An 18,853-nucleotide genomic window follows, 5' to 3' on the forward strand; every position below is an offset into this window, starting at 1 on the left:
TGACCGAATTTAGGTGTATTGGGGAAAAGTCAAAGTGAAAGATTAGGATCAAAAAATGTAGTGAATGAAGATGCCCTCAATGCAATCATCAACCAACATGGTGAAAGCAAAATGCAAAAACTATCTTGCAATCAGTGAATAGCTGATGGCTTGTTAAAAATGTGATCGTGGTCTAAATATTTAACAATGGTGTTTGGCAAAAAGCACCCATTAATGAAGAAATTGAAATTCGATAAGTGATACCTAAGTCATGAATACGCTACATTTAGGCAAAGCAAAAAAACCTCTTGTAATCAGTAAATAATTCATGGCTTAGCCTATAGGTATATCTAATTTCGCATTATTAATGTGACTTATCCATGAAGCTATGTTGTTATGTGAAAATTTTGAAAATACTCGTGCTCATGCTCATCTTGTATCCATACCTTTAGTAGGAGGTTTACTGTGATGTCACATGATGGACAGCTGCGATGTGATTGGCTGATAGCATTATCAATAGTATTGTTGGTTGTAAATTAACATTACATTCGATGAGGAATTCAAAATCTTTAACAGAATAAGAAAAAGGTTTATCAAAATATTCGGATTCTGTGTTATATTAAAAAAGACTTTGAAAATGAAAACATGAAAGCTTTTCCCCTGTTTCTTGATTTTAAATTCCCATTTAATGTAACGTTAATTTATGGCTAAAACTGTTGTCAAAAGCCCTTTTGGCAGACTGTCACCTTACCTTACCATTAGCCAATCACATGGCAGCTGTCTGTCAAGTGACGTCATTATGAGTTTCATGAAAAACATCTATGAACAGTGTTGTAGACCACACCACATAAAGATCAGTCTTTTAAATTGAACTTATGTGAACTATTGTTAAATGTGAATAATAATTATACAATTAATAATGCAGGTAAATTAGTTTCTTCTCCTTCTTAATTGCTTTTGGGATTATGATGAACTAGTTTTCTATCCTCATAGTTGATTTTGGATCATGTTATAGCACTTCACTCTTCATTTAGTGATGTTCAATGGTGGTGAAAAACTAGTTTTCTTGGCTCTAAATTTTATTTAGGATTATGATGAACTGATTTCCTTCTTTTGCTGTATTTCTCTTCTTGGTTGATTTAGGATTGTTATATTTGACTGTTGTAGGATGGCTATAAACTAGTTTTATCTACAAGCAGTTGATCTATAATCATTCATCATTCTTTGTCTTTTTAGCTTCTTTAGGATGATAATGAACCATTTTATTCACCTCTCAATTGGTTAAAGTTTAAGAACTGGTTTCATCTGAGAGTAATTGATTCATGATCAGGATAAACTGGTTTCTTTTTTCTTCTTGCTGCTTTAGGGTGATGATGAACTGTACTTTGTTACGGGATTTAAATTAGTAATGGCTAAAAAAAAAATTTATGAATTTTAAAAGTAGTAACAGATATTTTTGTGCCACTTCTCAAGTTACACTTGTGTTGATTTTCATCACATGAGACATATTCATACAATCTATTTACTTACTTACTTGATTTATGATTTTAAGAAACAGATCTTCAATTGGCTAAAATGACAATGGGCCCATTTTCTCTCGTAATTGATTTCTAATTTTTATGAAATGAATTTACTTTTTCTGTTTCGGCTACTTTGGGCTGTAAATGAACAGATTTTCTCTCTGTGCAATCAATTTTTGCATCAGGATGGTAATAAACTAGTTTTCATTCCATGAAATTACTTTATGATTGTGATGACTACTGTTTTAGAAAGACTATGAACTAATTTTTTCTATTTCTAACATTGTTTAAGAAAAATATAAAAGTACGAACAATTGAAGTTCAAAGCAACCTATTACCTAAGCAAAAACCTTCTTGCAATCAAAGCCAAATCCAAAATCCAAATTATTATTTTCTTCAATTGCTTTTTTGTATTTATAGTTTTTCTCTTATCAATCCCACTCTTCATAGCGATCTCAACTGATTTTGTAAATTTGTCTACGTGGCTGATAAAGGTGCAATACTTTATATACCTATCTTTCCAGCAGGTTAACAATACTTCTCCCATACTTATACTTCAAATAACATCATTAAATCTTGAAATATATAAGGCTAAAAATCAGAATGTACTCTTACATTCACAATTTTGGCTGAAATCCATTTTGAATTTGAGCAAAGAGCAAAATTGACCATCAAATATAGATATTGCAAGTGCCAACTTCTACATTTCTGTTTCTAAAAAAAAAAACATATCTGCATTTTGCATGACAGATGTCAAACCCAACTTACAGTATGATTGAAGTTATTAAGTGCCTATTAAGCTTATGTAATTTATGAATGTTGTATCCAGGCTGGATAGTGGATTCATTCAGATGAGTTATAGTCACCAATGAAGGCAACCAGAGTGCCAAAACTACAAATTTATTGTAAAATATTTGAATTAAGTGTGAAAAAATTTAGTCACATCACGTATGGAAGTTCTTGTTTATTTTTTCTTTTAATTTTGCTTTTATTAATCAAATTTTCTTTAAAAACCTGATGTCCAAAATTAGGGCATATCTAGTGTCCAAAATTAGGACAATTGACAGTAGTTTTGAAGAAACACACAATGAGTTACCTTTTACCCTGCTCTCTTGACAGATCCATTTTGTATTTTGGAATTAGGGTTCATATTTTCTGAAATTTTGTGAAATTCTGATTCATTCATCTGTAACCTTCCACCTGTAAAGCATTGTGAATGTTACAAATCATAATTAATTACTTTCAACAGGATTTGTCAGTCAGGAATTTGATTGTTCAATTTTCTTTTACAGGTGGTAATTAAATCTTCGCCTGAAAATTATAGCATGGTTCTTGAAATTATAAAAAAATAAAAGTACTTAGTTACTCCACTTGGATATCCTTTGATTGTTTTTACAAAGGAATTATCATGTGAACTTGAGATTAAGGTAAAGTGGGGTAATTCCGATGGCAAAATTCAAAATTTTAGCAATTTCTCATTTTTTGGATTTCCTGTACATTTTGAGGCAAAAATGATGTAACAACTTTATTCCTGTGTCCTTCAGCTACACATTGACTATATTGAAGAGTGATTTGTGTGAAGGCTTCATACATATAATTGAAAAAACATTTTGGAAGGTTGAGTTATCAGAATTACCCTAAAAATGGGGTAATTCCGATAATGAGTTTTATAAGGAAAGGAATTCTCCCAGGGTAATTCCGAGCCAGTAATGTTGAAATATACCATTTATTGCATATTTAGGTTTTTATTTCATGTAAATTGAATCATTAGAACAAAAATTGAATTTTTTTTACAAATATGCATTTTTGAGGCATAATTTTTGAAAATTAGACCAACTAGAGAAAAATGTCCCGTTTTGAGGATTTTCTTTGATAATTTCGACCCCCTAAAACTACAATACATCAAAACAGAGAAAAAAACATTGCAGGACAATTTTGCTGGGGCTATCGGAATTACCCCTCAGCATGAAAAATGATCGACATGTTTAATAATTCAATGCCACCAAACAAATAATTATAAAAGCAAAATCAAAAGAGGTACTGACACTTTAACACGTATTCATCAAATATCAGCTTCTAAACAAAATTTTTCAACAAGTTTTGAACGATAAAAACGAGTTTCAAAAGTGCACTGTTTTTTGCGGCAAAGGATTTGGGCATTCAGATTTTGAACACTGCACAGACTTGACAAAACAGAGCAGATGAACCATCTGATCATTAATGGGTGTAGGTTAGCACTAAAACTACCTACTTTCTTCATCATTTGTGCCAAAATGTTTTTTGCAACAAAGCTAGGGCTTGCTATCGGAATTACCCCATATCGGAATTACCCCACTTTACCTTAATGGAATCCTACGTTCAATAAATAAATTATATCTACAAATAGATATAGCAGATTTTTCAGAACAGGTGTTTTCGAATCTTCACCTAAGGAAAAATGTAAATTACAGTATGGTTCTTGAAACTATAAGAATAATTTAAGGTTCTCTTCTTAGAATCTAAGATACAGGACAGTTTTATCTCAATGTGTAGTCTACCTTCTTACAATATTATTTAATTTTCATCAATAATGGTCCTATTCACATTAAGACAGTTTTTTGTAGAAGTCATACTCAATTACTCAATCATCTGGCTAGTAACTTGCCCATTTCTCAGAACAAAAGTTTCTCTTATACAGTTTTCTGTATTTCAATTTTTGTCAACTTAGTGGCAGATGTCACTCTAAAGGATGAACTAAACCTAAAAAAATGATAAAGCATAAATAATCACTACTTAATCATACTTAATACAAATAGTAAGCATTGAAGAAATATAGATACCTAATAACTATAATATTCATCACTATCACATACCTAATTACTATCAACTGACAATACTGGAAGCTCTATTTAAAATACATTGAGCGTTTTTGTCTTGTCTCAACAAGCGCTCTCTGAACAGTTATGATTGGTATAGTATGCTTATAAATGGTTTGAATCTCATGTGTGCACAAGATTCCAATCAACAAATCGGAATGTTTACTGTAAGAACTAATTATTTCACCTCAGGTTGTTTTTTTTTTTTTTGGTGTAGTTTCCAGTATTGTTAGGGCACTAACAGGGGGTATTCTGGTTCGCCATTTGCTTCATGAAGTGTATTTTTTATAACTCAAAAATTATGATTTTTACAAACGTCCACTTTTTGTAGAAAATGAATAAGTATAACCAATTTTGCTGAAATCTTGAAATTTTATGCTGTAAAACCTGAAATATCTAAAGAAAATGTGAAAAAAATTCAAAATTTTCTTCATTTTTTCAATGTCTTAGGTTCTATTACATGAAATTTCAAAATATTTCTATTTGAAAGAAGAGCTTTCAAAAAAAAAAAAAAATCATTCACCATTCTCCATTATTCACTGGCTCTTACAATATCTTATGTATGTCACAAGCTGGTGCTCTGCAATAGCCTTATTTTTTTAGGAAAATTCAACCAATAAAAAAAACACCTACTGTTGTGAGCTACATAGGAATACCTACCATACTTGTGAGGGAGCTTCGTTTTAACGACGTGCTAGTTTTATCGTACCTTCTGTTTCTGGATGATTTTATTTTGTACTCTTGTTGCTTTTTCCTTTCGCTGACGCTGGATTCTTCCTGTTGTGTAATTTAACGCATTATACCAGCTAGTTTTTAAAAATCTGATTGGGAAATTTAATTTTGTCTACGTGATTTTATACTGTCTCGAATTTTACCTTCGTGTTCGTAAACTTCACTTTCGTATTTTATTTTGTGCACATATTCTGTTATTTTACATAATGCAAGGCACCGCTATTCACTTACTTCTTATGCTAGTTTAGGCAATCACAATTGTACGCTTTTTGCTGTATTATGATTACATTAAAGTACCATCGAGTTGTACCGATGTATTTAAAATATGTAGCAACGTACCTACTCGACGTCATCATTGATTTAATTCTATTTTCGTATTCCTTTGTACAGGACTACCTTTAGGAAATTTTCCATTAACGAATACCACATCGAATCTCCGTATGCCAGGCCAAATGGGAAGCACATCTTGCGTTTTACTTGTTAGTAATTTAAACGAAGAAGTGAGTAGATATTTTATTCATTTTTCTTGCTAATTTTTTAAAAATTTAATGTATATTAAAATGACGAATGACAAAAGAAATAAGAAGGGAAGAAGAATACTTAGGTATATTGTTTTCTATACGTAGACGTTTTATTTTTTATTTTTTTATTTTTAATCACCTTATCTTGTCTATCCTCTGTTATCTTGGTTTTTCTATTCTTTATGTTTTACGTGTACTTATATAATTATTTTGTTTTTTTTTCTTTTACGACACTTTCGGAAAAGAGAATTTATTTAGTTGCGAAAAATTACTTACGTGTTTTTCGTGTTTCTTTTTTTCGTCTGTTGTTTTATTTTTTCGTACATTAACTTTACTATTTTTTTTTTCGTTCACCTTTTTTGTTGATTTCTTTTACGTCTCGTATTATTTCTGTATTTTTTTTTTTTCAATGTTTTCTGTCTCTCCTTATTTATCTACTTATACCTATATGTGAATTTTTATATTTCTGTAATTCTTACCCCCTTTCTTCTTTCTTTTGTTTACTTTATGGCGTGTTATATTTGCAAGTTTTTTTTGTTAACATTATTACGTTTCATTTTCTTTTGCTGTCTTTCCTTTTTCGTCGGAAACACGATTCAACTCATCGGTGTGAATGTAACTTTTCTTGGTTTGCGCTTCCGTAGATGGTTTCACCTGATGCTCTGTTTACCTTGTTCGGTACGTCAAGTATTATTATGTATTTTTTCTTTTTTATCGATATACGACCAGATACCAATATATGGACGAGTGATTGGTTCGGTTGCATGTGTGTGTGGGTGAGGAGGGGGTGAAATTTGATGCCATGAGTGGGATATTGATAGATGTTTGGTTGTTTGTGTTTGGGAACTGTTCAGATCCTGTTTGGATAAAATAAATATCTGTGTGGATGGAAGGAGAGGGAATACTGAGTGGTGTCCGAAATTTTGGACCTTTCAAAATCGAAAAGCAGGTTAATCGTTTCAGAAAACGGTTCAGTGCTGCTTGAACTGGTTACAGTAATTATTCTCTCAAAATTTGGGATGTGAAAAATTTTTCAAAAAAATTGAACTTACCTGATAACTGATTATTTTGTGGTTACTTCGAACACAAATTTCACAAGTCGACCGTAGTTACTTCTTCGGGAAACGTATAACGAATGATTGTAGTCTGGTATGTGAGCGTTGAACTTGCTCGTTATTTCTTTGTTCAGCGTCGTATGATCTGGGGGTTTAATCGATTCTCATTGATAGCAGCCGTGTCATAAGAAGACTCATATTTTAGATTTTGAAATATTTTTCAAGTTTGATAGCTCTGCTATTAATAATGCATTATTTATCTGAGGCTCTTCATTAGGCCGGAGGCGAATTCCCCTTTACCCCTATTCTTTGAAATGACTCTGCGGAAAACATCATTATTGTTACTCACTTACATTAAAGGTATTCGGAGCTGCAGAAAAATTTCAGGTCGAATCAAATTCAGATCAAAAAAGCGGCGATACCTCATCAATTAAAATTTAAAATTCTGATACTCATTTTTCGATTTTTGGCGAATTTTTGAATTGAAAATCAATTCTGGACCAGAAAGGCGAAAAAAATCAACATTCTTATATATATGTAATTGAGCTAGAAAGATAATGAAATATGTGATGTTCCTTATTGTGACCTTCTTCATTGATTGGAAGCAGTTTCGATATGTTTTGAGCAGTTCTTGAGCCTCCGAAGAGTTTTTTGATTTTGAAACTTTTACAAAATTGCATCCAATCTAGTTGGAAAGCTGAGATTGTACATTTTCAACCTCGCAATTCGGCTAGAAGACGTTTTGAGTCGTTTTGGAGCCTCCAGTGGTATTTTAAAAATTCAATTTTTTCAAAAAATTCTATGAAATTTGCCAGAAAATGGAAGTGGGTAAATTGTTTTGAACTGGTGGAAACCGGTTTTGGAAAAATGATCAAATAAACCAGCAACATGCACCTTATTTTTTTCAAATTTTGCGTTTTTTGGACAAGTGGAGTTTCTAAAATGTCGCTGTGGACTCCAGAACAACTCGATACCTTCTCCAGTTGATTTTCGAGGTAAAAAATGTACTTAGCTGCGTACTAATTCAATTTTCCAGCTCGGTTGTGTGAAATTTTTTAGAAATTGCAATTGTTAAAAATTCGCTGGAGACTCCAGAATTGCTCAAAATAGCTCGAAGCAGTGAAACTGTTTCAAATCAATTTAGTGGGTCAGAAATATAGTAGGTAATTATCAAATTTCAACTTTCTGACTCAATTTAATAAAATTTTGATTTTTCAAAAATTTTGACCAAAATTTGATTTTTTACAAAATCTACCAAAAATCAAAAAATGAACATCAGCGGTTATAATTTTGATTGGTGGGGTATTTTTGCATGTTCTTCCAATCTAGCTTTGTTTGGAACTGAAATTTTTCGCCCAATCTATTTTAAAAAGTCTCCTGGGGGAGAAGCAATTCCAAAAACGATTGCGATGCAGCGTTCAAATTATTTTCGGAGCCACAACTTGCGAAGAATTACGACTCTTTTTCAAAAATGGGTTTTTTCGATCCTCTTCACTCTCTCAAACTTGGATCAATATTCTTTGAATAACCTTAAAATTTGCAATTCGTCTTACCTCAACTGCTTTCTTTTGAAACAAAAAATGAAATCCCGAGAATAGACGAAATTTTTTTTGCTAGAGATTCCTTGGTTGAGTTTTTTTTCAGTAGAAATGTTTGTCTTGATTTTTTTAAATTAGGGATTTGATACGAAGGTACGTTCCAAACAAATTGTCTTTTAATGAATTATTTTGGAAAATATTTTCTAAGTAAGATTTATTTATGAAGAAGTGGGAGAGGGGTCGAACTAAATGGATCCAAAAATGGATTCAAAATTCGAAATCAGGATCTCAGTCCTCAGAAATCCAAATTGAAAATAAATCGCGTGATTTTTTCAATTTAATAAAATTTCGAGGCTTATTTTCATGCTTAAGTACTCGAATCAAAAACTTGAGTCAACATTTCGACATTGGAAATCATCAACGCTTCTAAAAATCCAATAAACCGTAGGTTACACGAATTTTTCATTTTTTTTTTTTTTTTTTGAAATGCAGATTTAAAAAGTCAATCTATTTGAAAAGTTATGTGAGCTTTGAATCGTAGCTGTTTTTGAAGGCTTTAATTTTGATTCTGCTGAGCGTTCGGTCCCAAAATGAAAAGTTACTTACTCTAAAGGACTCGATGTTGACACCCATACGAATGTCTTTTCGGAAGGTTCTTTTTTTTCTTGACCAGCATTCTCCAATTCTCATTACTGATCAAAAAACACCCTCGAGGTGTCCGCCTGGAAATCAGGTCAAATGTGAATTAACACGTCGAAAGGGCCTCGAATAAACAACAGCTCGATTTTTGGCTGTCAAAAATTAATTTTCATTTCTTCTGTAGAAAATTCAAAATTCTGGAGAAATCTGAAATCGCGCTGGAGCCTCCAGAATGACCGGAAATGTTGAAATTCGGTTCGAGGAAGTTCATATTAATTTCTTTACAAATTTCCGTCACCTTTAGTTGCATAAAACACGTACTTGGGAATTTTATCAAAAAAAATGTATAATTTCCAAAACTAAGTAGTAAATTTTAAATTTTCAAAAATTCGCCAGAAAATTGAAAAATCAATTTGTGTGATTGAAATTTGGGTTATGGGGGTTTCAGACCATGATCCTTTCAAAAATTGTCAGGTATTTACTTTTAGAGCTTTCATCACATTCTGAATTTTCAAAAATATTTTCAAAAAATTCAAGAAAACCGAAGAAAGAGAATCACATATGTATATGAAAAAAAAATTCGTACCCTCAAAAAATGTAATACGAATTTTGAATTATAATTTTTTGAAGTCACTGATTCGATTCTGAAAACGATTTAACCCCCAAATTGAAAATTGAGCTGCCCAAAAGGAGATATTTAGGTTTTGACATTCATTTTTAATCTCTGAATAATTTTCACCTGGCTTTCTCTTCCTGGGGACTTTTTTCTCATTTTGAGGGGAAAATCAGAGAGAAAATATACATCTCTGATAACCTTGATACTTCTGTTACATTTCTCAAAATTTTTATACTCTGATTAACGCTCCTTCCCCTTGGGGGGGGGGGGTATCAATTTTGACAACGTGTCAAGTTCATCTAAAGTACTTTTAAAGACCTTCGATTATATACAAATTTTCGGTTCACGGTTTCTTCTTTTTTTTGGACACACTGTAAGTACATATTTTGGTAAATTTTCTTAGAATCATTTCATTAAAAAAAAAAAAAAAGAGAGAGAGAGATGAAAAAATAAATTTGGAAATTATTGTTTTTTGAAACCAGATTTCTTGCGAATTTCCGTTATTTTGTAATTTTGTAGATCTCTGGAAGGGAAAAGGCATTGAATGTGAAAATATTGAAGTATCATCCTCAGGAATTCTTTTCCTAAAACAGGTGTTAATTCGAGTGAGTTCAATTGGAGTAAAAAAAACAGCTCCAGATGGGCTAAAATTTATCCCAAAATATTTGTAACGTCTCACAGGGTAAAATTCTCACTCCCCTCTACCCCTAGCATTACCTCTAGAACTCGTGCCACACCAACCAATCACTCGTCCAGCCTTGCTACGTCGTGTTATAAGATTGTTTCGAACGTGTGTATTGCGTGTATGTAAATCGTAGGCTACCTAGTAAAAAAAAAACACTACACAACAGGACATCGATATCGTTACATTACGAACCTGTCCGAGTGTCCGCCTTACACGATGATATCGAAAAAAAAAAGAGGGCGATTACTACTGATTACCTTTTTATACGTTTTGTCATCGATATCATCGTATACGAGTAGGTAATATTCTCTACACGTAATGAGCCTTCGATAATGATAAAAATTAGCCATGCATGCGTTATATGTACCTCTATAGTCTATACCTATCTACTCGTACATCTATGTACCTACTACATACTAAAATTACTAGACACGAGACTCGAATGACGATTGATAATCTTTCTCGGACTGGTGCCGGTGTTTTATTGTACCTATTCTATCTCTGTGTGTACGGTATTGTGTAGAGCGTCACGTATCGTGATCCATTCATATTTATTTCGATGCCAAAAAAGAGGGGAAAAAATCACAGGCGATCGGAATTTATGTACAAAATTTCCAATTGTTGTACTCTCTTAATTAGCTTTATTTTACTTTTTTTTTCATCTGTCTGTCCCTCTCTCTTGCTCTCTTTCATCATTATTCTTCGTGTAAAAATTACATATTACTCGTGTAGGTATTTGGTATCTGTGAATTCTCTACAGTAGGTACATCGTTAATAATGTATATTTAAGTATAGGCTGGCTACGTGTGTATGTGTGTGTGTGTTTATGTGTGAGGAGAATATTAAGTAAACTCGTATGCATGTTGAATTGAGTAGAACACACGGTATAATGTATATGTACTTTTAGTATACCTACGTACAAGTTCACCACCATCATACTCGTACACACAATTGTGTAGTTTTTACAATATATTTATAAGGTTCTGCTAGCCGCAGTTTTCTGCGTTTATTTGTAATTTAATTCTATTTTTTTCCTATGTACGAATCTATGTAGGCGTGTACGGTGACGTGTTACGAGTGAAGATCTTATACAATAAAAAAGATTGCGCTTTAATCCAAATGGCAGAACCTCAACAAGCTCAGCTCGGTATGTGTGATGTGAACTCGCAGCATATGACAATGATGGCGATTTACATTTTTTTTTCCTTTTAACAATAATATAATAAGTCTGCTTCGATAATATGCACAATGCACGAGACGAGATCTGTATTCTAATTCAAATAAAATTTTACTTGATTCCGGCAGCCTTGCTACATATGGATAAACTACGCCTGTTCGGTAAAGAAATACGCGTTATGCAATCAAAATATCAAACCGTTCAGTTACCCAAAGAAGGCCAACCCGATGCCGGCCTTACCAAAGATTACACACTGTCTCCGCTCCATCGTTTCAAGAAACCCGGCTCGAAAAATTATCAGAATATTTATTCGCCTTCGGCTACGCTTCATTTATCTAACATTCCGTAAGTACCTCTTTATACCTACCTGATGGTGTATTTTTGTGCGCGAGGTGAGGTGAGATGCGATTATGGAATGGATGATGATCGATTATCCGAGTTTTAGGTGTTTGGTATAGATAATAATATTAAGTATACGACGACGTAGAGTTCAATATACCTAGAACTACTGTTCGTATTGTTATCGAGAATGTTGAATTAATTCGATTTTCAATATAATGTTGTGCAGACAAAATGTCAGCGAAGAAGAAATCAAGAACGCGTTCCAAAAGAATGGCTTCGAAGTTAGAGAATTCCGTTTCTTCCCGTGAGTAACAAACAGTAGATACCTAGATTTTACGAATAAATATTGGTGTTAATAGAATTGCATATGTGAGCGCCGTAAATATACGCGAACGAAGGATTTACGGCGTTTTAAGTATGCAATTTAATTTACTTACATGTAGGGTCGAAATAGTATAAGTTGGTGAGCGTGAAGAAGACAGTGGCGAAGTTGATTTTTACTTTGAAGTCTGATGCATGGAGATGGGAGTACTGATTTTGTTCAGTTACTTGTAGATTTTGAAGAAAGAGCTGAAATAAGCGTAGTGATGTGAATTTCCTTTTACTCTCCTCCCATTTCGTAGAAAATTGTCATCTTTCGTAAAACGTCTCTAGGTAGGTAGTTTATTTAATTTGAATTTAATTTCTTTTTTTGTGGTTTTAAAACGGTTATAAATTGTAAAAAACTGTAGATATTTTTGTTTTTGTTTTTGTTGTCGACCCATTTCATTGCTTAAAAACTCGAACCAAACATGAAATCATGTGCAGTTGGTCACGATGCTTTCTGAAGCAATATGAAATTGCTGGAGAAACCCCAAATTTTACTGGAAGTTTTAGGTTGGCTCGAAAATAGTGGAAACGATTCGGAGGGAAGGGGGATTGTACTCGTAGATACCTAATTAAGATTCTCCCCCCCCCCCGGTCCTCAAAATATCACTTTCAAAGGTTGGTGAAGTTTAGAGTTGGTAATTTTTGGAAAAATAGACAATTTGAAATTTTTTCAAAGGAACCTTTAGAACTCAAGTTGGAATTTTCTACCCACTCCCCAAAGTTGTTAGTACGGGTGAGAAAATAATTCCTTTTTTTTAATTTTCCGACTGTCTGCAAAAAAAGTGGTGCTAGTGGCGCCCCCCCCCACCGGTTGAAAAAAATCAAATATAAGTAATTGAATTCATTAAAATTCTTTGTTTTTGCGTCAGAATTTCTCTGAATAATCTTCTTTTCAAGAAACCCCTTTCTTCGGGTCTGGCTCTTCAAACCATATTGACCCCCTAGAAAGGAGCCCCCGCCCTCAAAAGTTGAAAAAATCAGAAAAAGTGAAAATAAATCAAAATCAGGGATAATTTTTTGGAAATGAGTATTTCATGTCCACGTCTCAACTGTTCTACAGAACCCTTTCTTCAGAAAAAACCATTGTTGGGCCCCTAAATGATGTTAGCTCTCTTGTATGGAGCCCCCTCCCCCTATTTTAGAAAAATAAAAAAAGATAGAAGATTGATGTTTGTGGAAATTTGTTGAAAATTTTTCATTTTCAGGAGGATAAATAGGTGACCATTTATTTTCAAGAAAAAACTCCTTCGGTCCTCCAAATAATGTTAGTCCCCTTGCATGAAGGTCATAAAGTTGAAAAATATCGAAAAAGATGAAAAACTGACGACTGTATGTAGGGTACAAATTATTTGTAAATTTTTTGTCTTTGAGCAGAATACTTCTAGATAATTTTTTTTTCAAAGAGAAACCTTCCCTCAACAATGCTGATAACCTCCAAAGGTGATAAGATTACAAAATTTATGGTATATATTTTTCAATTCAATTTCATTTTAGTGGGGAGGAGGGGGAGTGAGCAAATCGAAAACATTAAATCGTGTTTTTCTGATAAAGATAAACAAAATCCAAGGATTAAAATTGTGGGGAAAAAAACGTAAAAATATTTACACTTTTTTCATGTATCGGGAGGTGGGGGGGGGTCGAAATATTAAACAGTGCCTATTTCTAATAAAAAACAAACCAAATCTGAGGAATTCAATTTTTCGAATTCTTTCTATAATTTGAGGACTGAGGGGGGGGGGTGTCTTAATCATCTACGAGTACAAAGCCCCCCCCCGATCGAAGGCTACCATTTTCCAGTCAATCTGGAGCCTGCAGAAAAATTTTGCTTTTTCTCCAGCAATTTCAAAATGCTCCAGCATAAATTTCGACTATCTAAATAGATTAGAGCCGGTAAATCCGAATTTCGAAGTGACGAGTCAAAAAGCGTATTTTTTCACAAATTAAACAATCTCAAGTTTTGAAAAAATTTCAAAATTGTATATTTTTCCAAAAATTACCTACTCTGAACTTCGCCAACCTCTGAAAGTGATATTTTGAGGCCGGGGGGGGGGACCTTGATTAGATATCTACGAGTACAATCCCCCCTCCCTCCGAATCGATTTCCACTATTTTCGAGCCAACCTAAAACCTCCAGTAAAATTTGGGTTGTCTCCAGCAATTTCATATTGCTTCAGAAAGCATCGTGATCAACTTGGGCAACTGAAAATTCAATCCTATGATTCATAAGTTCGACATTCCAAATCAATTGGAATGTGGATGAATCGCGAATCCGAGATGACCAGCTGATAAGTGTATTTTTTTACAAGCTTAAAAACTCAAATTTTAAAAAATTTCAAAAGAGCCAGTTTTTACATCAAATTATACGTAAACTTCGTCTGCCCTCTGAAGTCGGTCTCTCGAATCGATTCCCACCATTTTGCAGGTGATTTGGAGGCTTCAGTTAAAGTTGACCTTTTTCAGTAATAATTTTCAAATTGCTCTCGATTCTATCTCAAAATCTACAAAGTAGGTAATTCCATCCTCACGAGTCACGACGTTCATTTTCTGATGATTTAAAAATGTATCCTTAAGTCTATCATGAATGTCATGATTGTGGAGGTTTTGCTGATCGTGAGTTGAAAGGGGAATAAATAGGAGATTCAAAATATTAAAAGGTCGGGGCTCAGCTTTAGAGATGAAAGTCAACTTTCGTATTCAGAAAGCTACCATTTGAAAATTTGAAAAAATTACAAGTAAATCAAAGTTTTTACTCGGGTTTTTTCTATGCAAAAAGATTTTCAAAATGGGAGCTCAATAATTTATCTGAGGGTACAAGCAAGTTGGGAATTTTCCTCACGATCAGAAATCAACAGAAAGAATTTTTTCTCAGACGTTGCCAAATTTCTATTTAGAAAAAAAAAAGAATAAGTATAACTTCCCAAAGTCATCGTTTGCCTGTCTGGCCTCTTAAGGTCATTGACCTGTCTGTCTGGCTTTTCAAGATCGTCTATCTTTCTTTATGGCCTCTGAAGGTCATTGACCCGTCTGTCTGGCTTTCAAGGCCGTCTGTCTTTCTGTTCGGCCTCTTAACGTCATTATGACCCAGGTATCCGGACTCTTAAGGTCACTGACTTGCCTGTTCAGCTTCCCAAGGTCATCTGCCCGAGTCTCTGACCTCTCAAAGTCATTGACCCGTTCAAATATGACTTTTCAAGGTTGTTTATTTGCCTGTATGACCTCTTAAGGTCATTGACCCATCTGCCTGGATTTTTAAGGTCGTTTGTCTTCCTGCCTCCTTTCGATCCTCTGAATCTGAAAGTCATTGACCTGTCTGTCTAGCTTCTCAATGTGTCTATCTGCCTGTCTAGCCTACCAAGGTCATTGACCCCCCCCCATGTATCTGGACTCTCAAGGTTACTAACATACTTGTTTAGCCTTCCAAAGACCATCGGTGTCTATCTGCCTGTCTGGCCTCTCAAGTTTGTCTGTCTACCCTATTTAAGGTCATTGACCCGTTTGTCTGACGTCCTAAGTTAGTCTTTCTACACTCTTAAGGTCATTGACCCGTCTGTCTGACGTCCCAAGTTCGTCTGTCTACCTGTTAAGCCTGACAAACACGAAAAACTTTCAAAAAAAAAAACTTGTAATATGTTGTTAAGCTGGGTATGTTTTTGATGGTGATGAGCTCAATAATAGACATTTAATTCTTATGTAGATTCGACCCTTTTTTATCCTTTACGATTTTGAATCAATGTGAATGGTACGAGAATGATGAAAATGAAAGAAATTAGATTAATTTATTGAAACTATGGTAAATGAAACATACATACATACATCTGGTCAAATTGTAACATGCCTTGTGGTATCATATCTGTTTACAGTAAAGACAGAAGAATGGCTTTGATACAGTTGAATTCCATAGACGATGCTGTAGCCGCACTAATCGTAAGTTTCGAAAGTCAATATTTACCCAGACTACTCACTCGTATATTCGGACCCATCCATTTCAACAATGGCCGATGGCCTTATGTCCGAATCCATCTCACCTGTCAAATGCACTAATGTTTCTTTTTCGCTCTTTCATTTACCAGAAAATGCACGACTATCAGCTCGGCGAGACTAGCAACCTGCGGGTGTCGTTTTCCAAGACCAATATACATCCGGAAAATAAAATCCAGTAATGGATCGTTTGGTAGAGTGTGTCAAGATGGCCTTCGCGCTGTTCCGCGCGTGTTGCCGATACCGATACCGATGCCGCCGTGTCTCGACTGATATTGTATAAATACGTGTTGTTATTTCTTAATTGTAATGATAATATTATATAAAAAATAATATCGAAAGAAGAGGAAAATGAAAATGAAATTATGAAAAATGCACGCCATTCGAGATAGAGTGAGTTTGAAAAAAAATCCCTTCTTTATTTTAATTTTTTTTTTTTTAAATATTGAATCAAATCGCTAACGCGGATCAGCCAATTTCCCCTCGGCCCCCTCGACGAGTTAACATACCTAATTATTATCTAGAGAATCGTTAAGCGTGTTTTTATTTTGTACAAAATGAGATCATTCTTATATAAATCCCAGTGTTGTTATAATTATTACTGTTATACATTTTTTTTGTATGTGATCGTTGTGTTGTTGTTAGGGCGTATGCATAAATCAAGTTTTTTTTTATGTCGTAATAATATTTCTCTTTTTTTTCTCTTTCGTTTTTGAAACGTATCTCTTCATTACGCTTTCCTCCAAACATAATTTTTCTGTGTTTATAAGTATTATTACTCTTTGTAGTATTTTCCTCCTTTTGATTTTTTTTCCTTGTATTTTATTATTCTTTATTTTAATTTTAATTTTAATTTTACTTTATTTTACTCGATTTTTTTTTTCATTTTCATGTTTTAGAGAATCTTACGTGTCAATTTTTTTGTACTCGGGTATTTGAATTTTGAGAGATTTTTTAGTTTTTATTTATGATTTTTTTTTCTCGAGTTCTTATTTTGAACTTTGATAAGTATTGTTTTATCGATACACTCGCAGTCCTTTTTATGTATCTAAGTTGTCAACTTAAGCATATCTTAAGATATTTTAAAGATTAGATTTTAATCGATGAATCAACTCAAAATCCTCTAAAACGTGTCACAGCTTTAAAATAATCGTATTTTTATATTATAATTTTTTTTCCTCTCATAGACCTCCCAAGTCATTTTTTAAAGAATAGGTGTTATTTTGAGATTTATTTTTTATGTGGTAGTGGAGTGGAAATTGTGGGGTGGAGTAGAGGGTTTTTAAAAGATGGGTATGTTGGATTGATATGAATTCAAATACGTAAGATGATTTTGTTCGATTTTATTTCTTGATTTAAGTATCTTTCAACATCGATAAAATATTGAAAAATTTTTTTAATTTATTATAATGTGATTAATTTTTTTGTTTGAGGGATAAAAAAAATAAAAATAGAAAAAAACTTGAAAATTTTGAAAAAATGAATGAAAATTTTATTTGAAAAATTAGATTTTTTTCTTCAAATCTATGAATTATTACATTCTGAATTTTCGAGTCGGTGGTCATGAGACTATAACCATCCCCCTCCTTTCTCAAAAAAATTTCCTAATTTCATAGAATTTGTGAAAAAAAATATTTTTAATGAATTGATCTCGTAAATAATGCAGCTAAATACAAAACAATTTTTGCAACAACTCTTGAAACATGTTGCCATCCTCACCCTCTCTTTTTCTACCCCCCTACCGTCCATTATAGTTGATAGAATCTAAGTTATAATCTTATTATATTACCACAATAACGACAGAACGACCTAATCTGATGGTTTTTATCCGACGAGAAATTCGTTCTTAAGAAAAAAGAAAATAATGGATCAGAAAGGTGCTTGAAATTTGCAATTCGCGTTGATTTTTTCCAACCCAATAAAAAAGAAACATAAACGCGCGACCTTTCTTAGTGTTTGGAATTTTTTTTAAATGTTAAGATTATTTTGAAATTTTAATTTTGTTGACCTATATATTTATTTATATACCTATTTTACATATTAACTTTTTTTTAGTTGAAACACGTACTTACCTATATAAATACGAAATTGTGATGTAGTTAAATTATCCATCTCGTTCACTGATGGTTTTTAAATTGTTGTATTTGTTATATCGTCATAGAATATTTTAGGAAAAAAAATATCCATGTTTCTTTAAAATTCTTTTCCCTTTTTTTTTTCGTTAATTCGTTTCGTTTTCGTTACTTTTAACTGTTCTGTTTTTTTAAAATGTTATTTCCGTTGTGTTTTTTTTTTTCGCACAAAATGTTTTACGTACGTAAGTATGTTTATTCAAAATAATCTTTTAGTAAGATCTGATCCATGGTCGAAGGATTGCACAATGTTTTTGCTTCGCGTATACGTATTTTTTTCTTGTTTTTAATTACGTTTATTATTTTTTTTTTATAATTCTCGATTTTTTGTTCGGCATTTATTACTCGTTTCTTTATCATTCCTTATTACTTTTTTTTTGCGTGTGTTTCTTTTTTCTTCTATTCTTTTTTTTTAATGCAGTATTATTTTATGTAGTTTAATTTTACGTATACGTAGGCCAGTTAAATATAGACGTTCTTTTTTAGTTGGCTTTGTTTTTTATTATTTTTTTATTTTTACTGAAGCTTTGATGTTGTTTCGAAGAGTTGTGTTGTTGAAACGAGGTATTGGAAGGGTTGGCTTGAGTGCTTGGAAGGAATTTGTGATTCCTAAACTTCAATTATCGATGTATTGCACGCGTTATATCAGTCAAATTTAAAACCATCCCCTTCCCGAGACCCATCCCCTCCTCTTTCTGAGAATGGATGGCAGAAT

The 18,853-nt window shown here is 33.0% G+C and overlaps 1 protein-coding gene across 7 annotated transcripts in view; it reads left to right on the forward strand.

Moving 5' to 3' along the window:
• The window catches only part of heph (polypyrimidine tract-binding protein 1 heph), a 613,245-nt gene extending 594,622 nt beyond the window's left edge, over positions 1–18,623 (forward strand). For all 7 annotated transcript variants that reach the window (XM_065347154.1, XM_065347155.1, XM_065347157.1 and 4 more), the window contains 7 exons: positions 5,477–5,586; positions 6,252–6,285; positions 11,195–11,287; positions 11,446–11,662; positions 11,886–11,963; positions 15,889–15,952; positions 16,099–18,623. In XM_065347154.1, the coding sequence (XP_065203226.1) occupies positions 5,477–5,586; positions 6,252–6,285; positions 11,195–11,287; positions 11,446–11,662; positions 11,886–11,963; positions 15,889–15,952; positions 16,099–16,188 (686 nt within the window). In that variant the 3' untranslated portion in view covers positions 16,189–18,623. The remainder of the gene's footprint in view (positions 1–5,476; positions 5,587–6,251; positions 6,286–11,194; positions 11,288–11,445; positions 11,663–11,885; positions 11,964–15,888; positions 15,953–16,098) is intronic.
• The last annotated feature ends 230 nt before the right edge of the window (positions 18,624–18,853 follow it).

The sequence above is a fragment of the Planococcus citri genome, chromosome 1, assembly GCF_950023065.1.
Source record: "Planococcus citri chromosome 1, ihPlaCitr1.1, whole genome shotgun sequence".
NCBI classification, from domain to species: Eukaryota; Metazoa; Arthropoda; class Insecta; order Hemiptera; family Pseudococcidae; genus Planococcus; species Planococcus citri.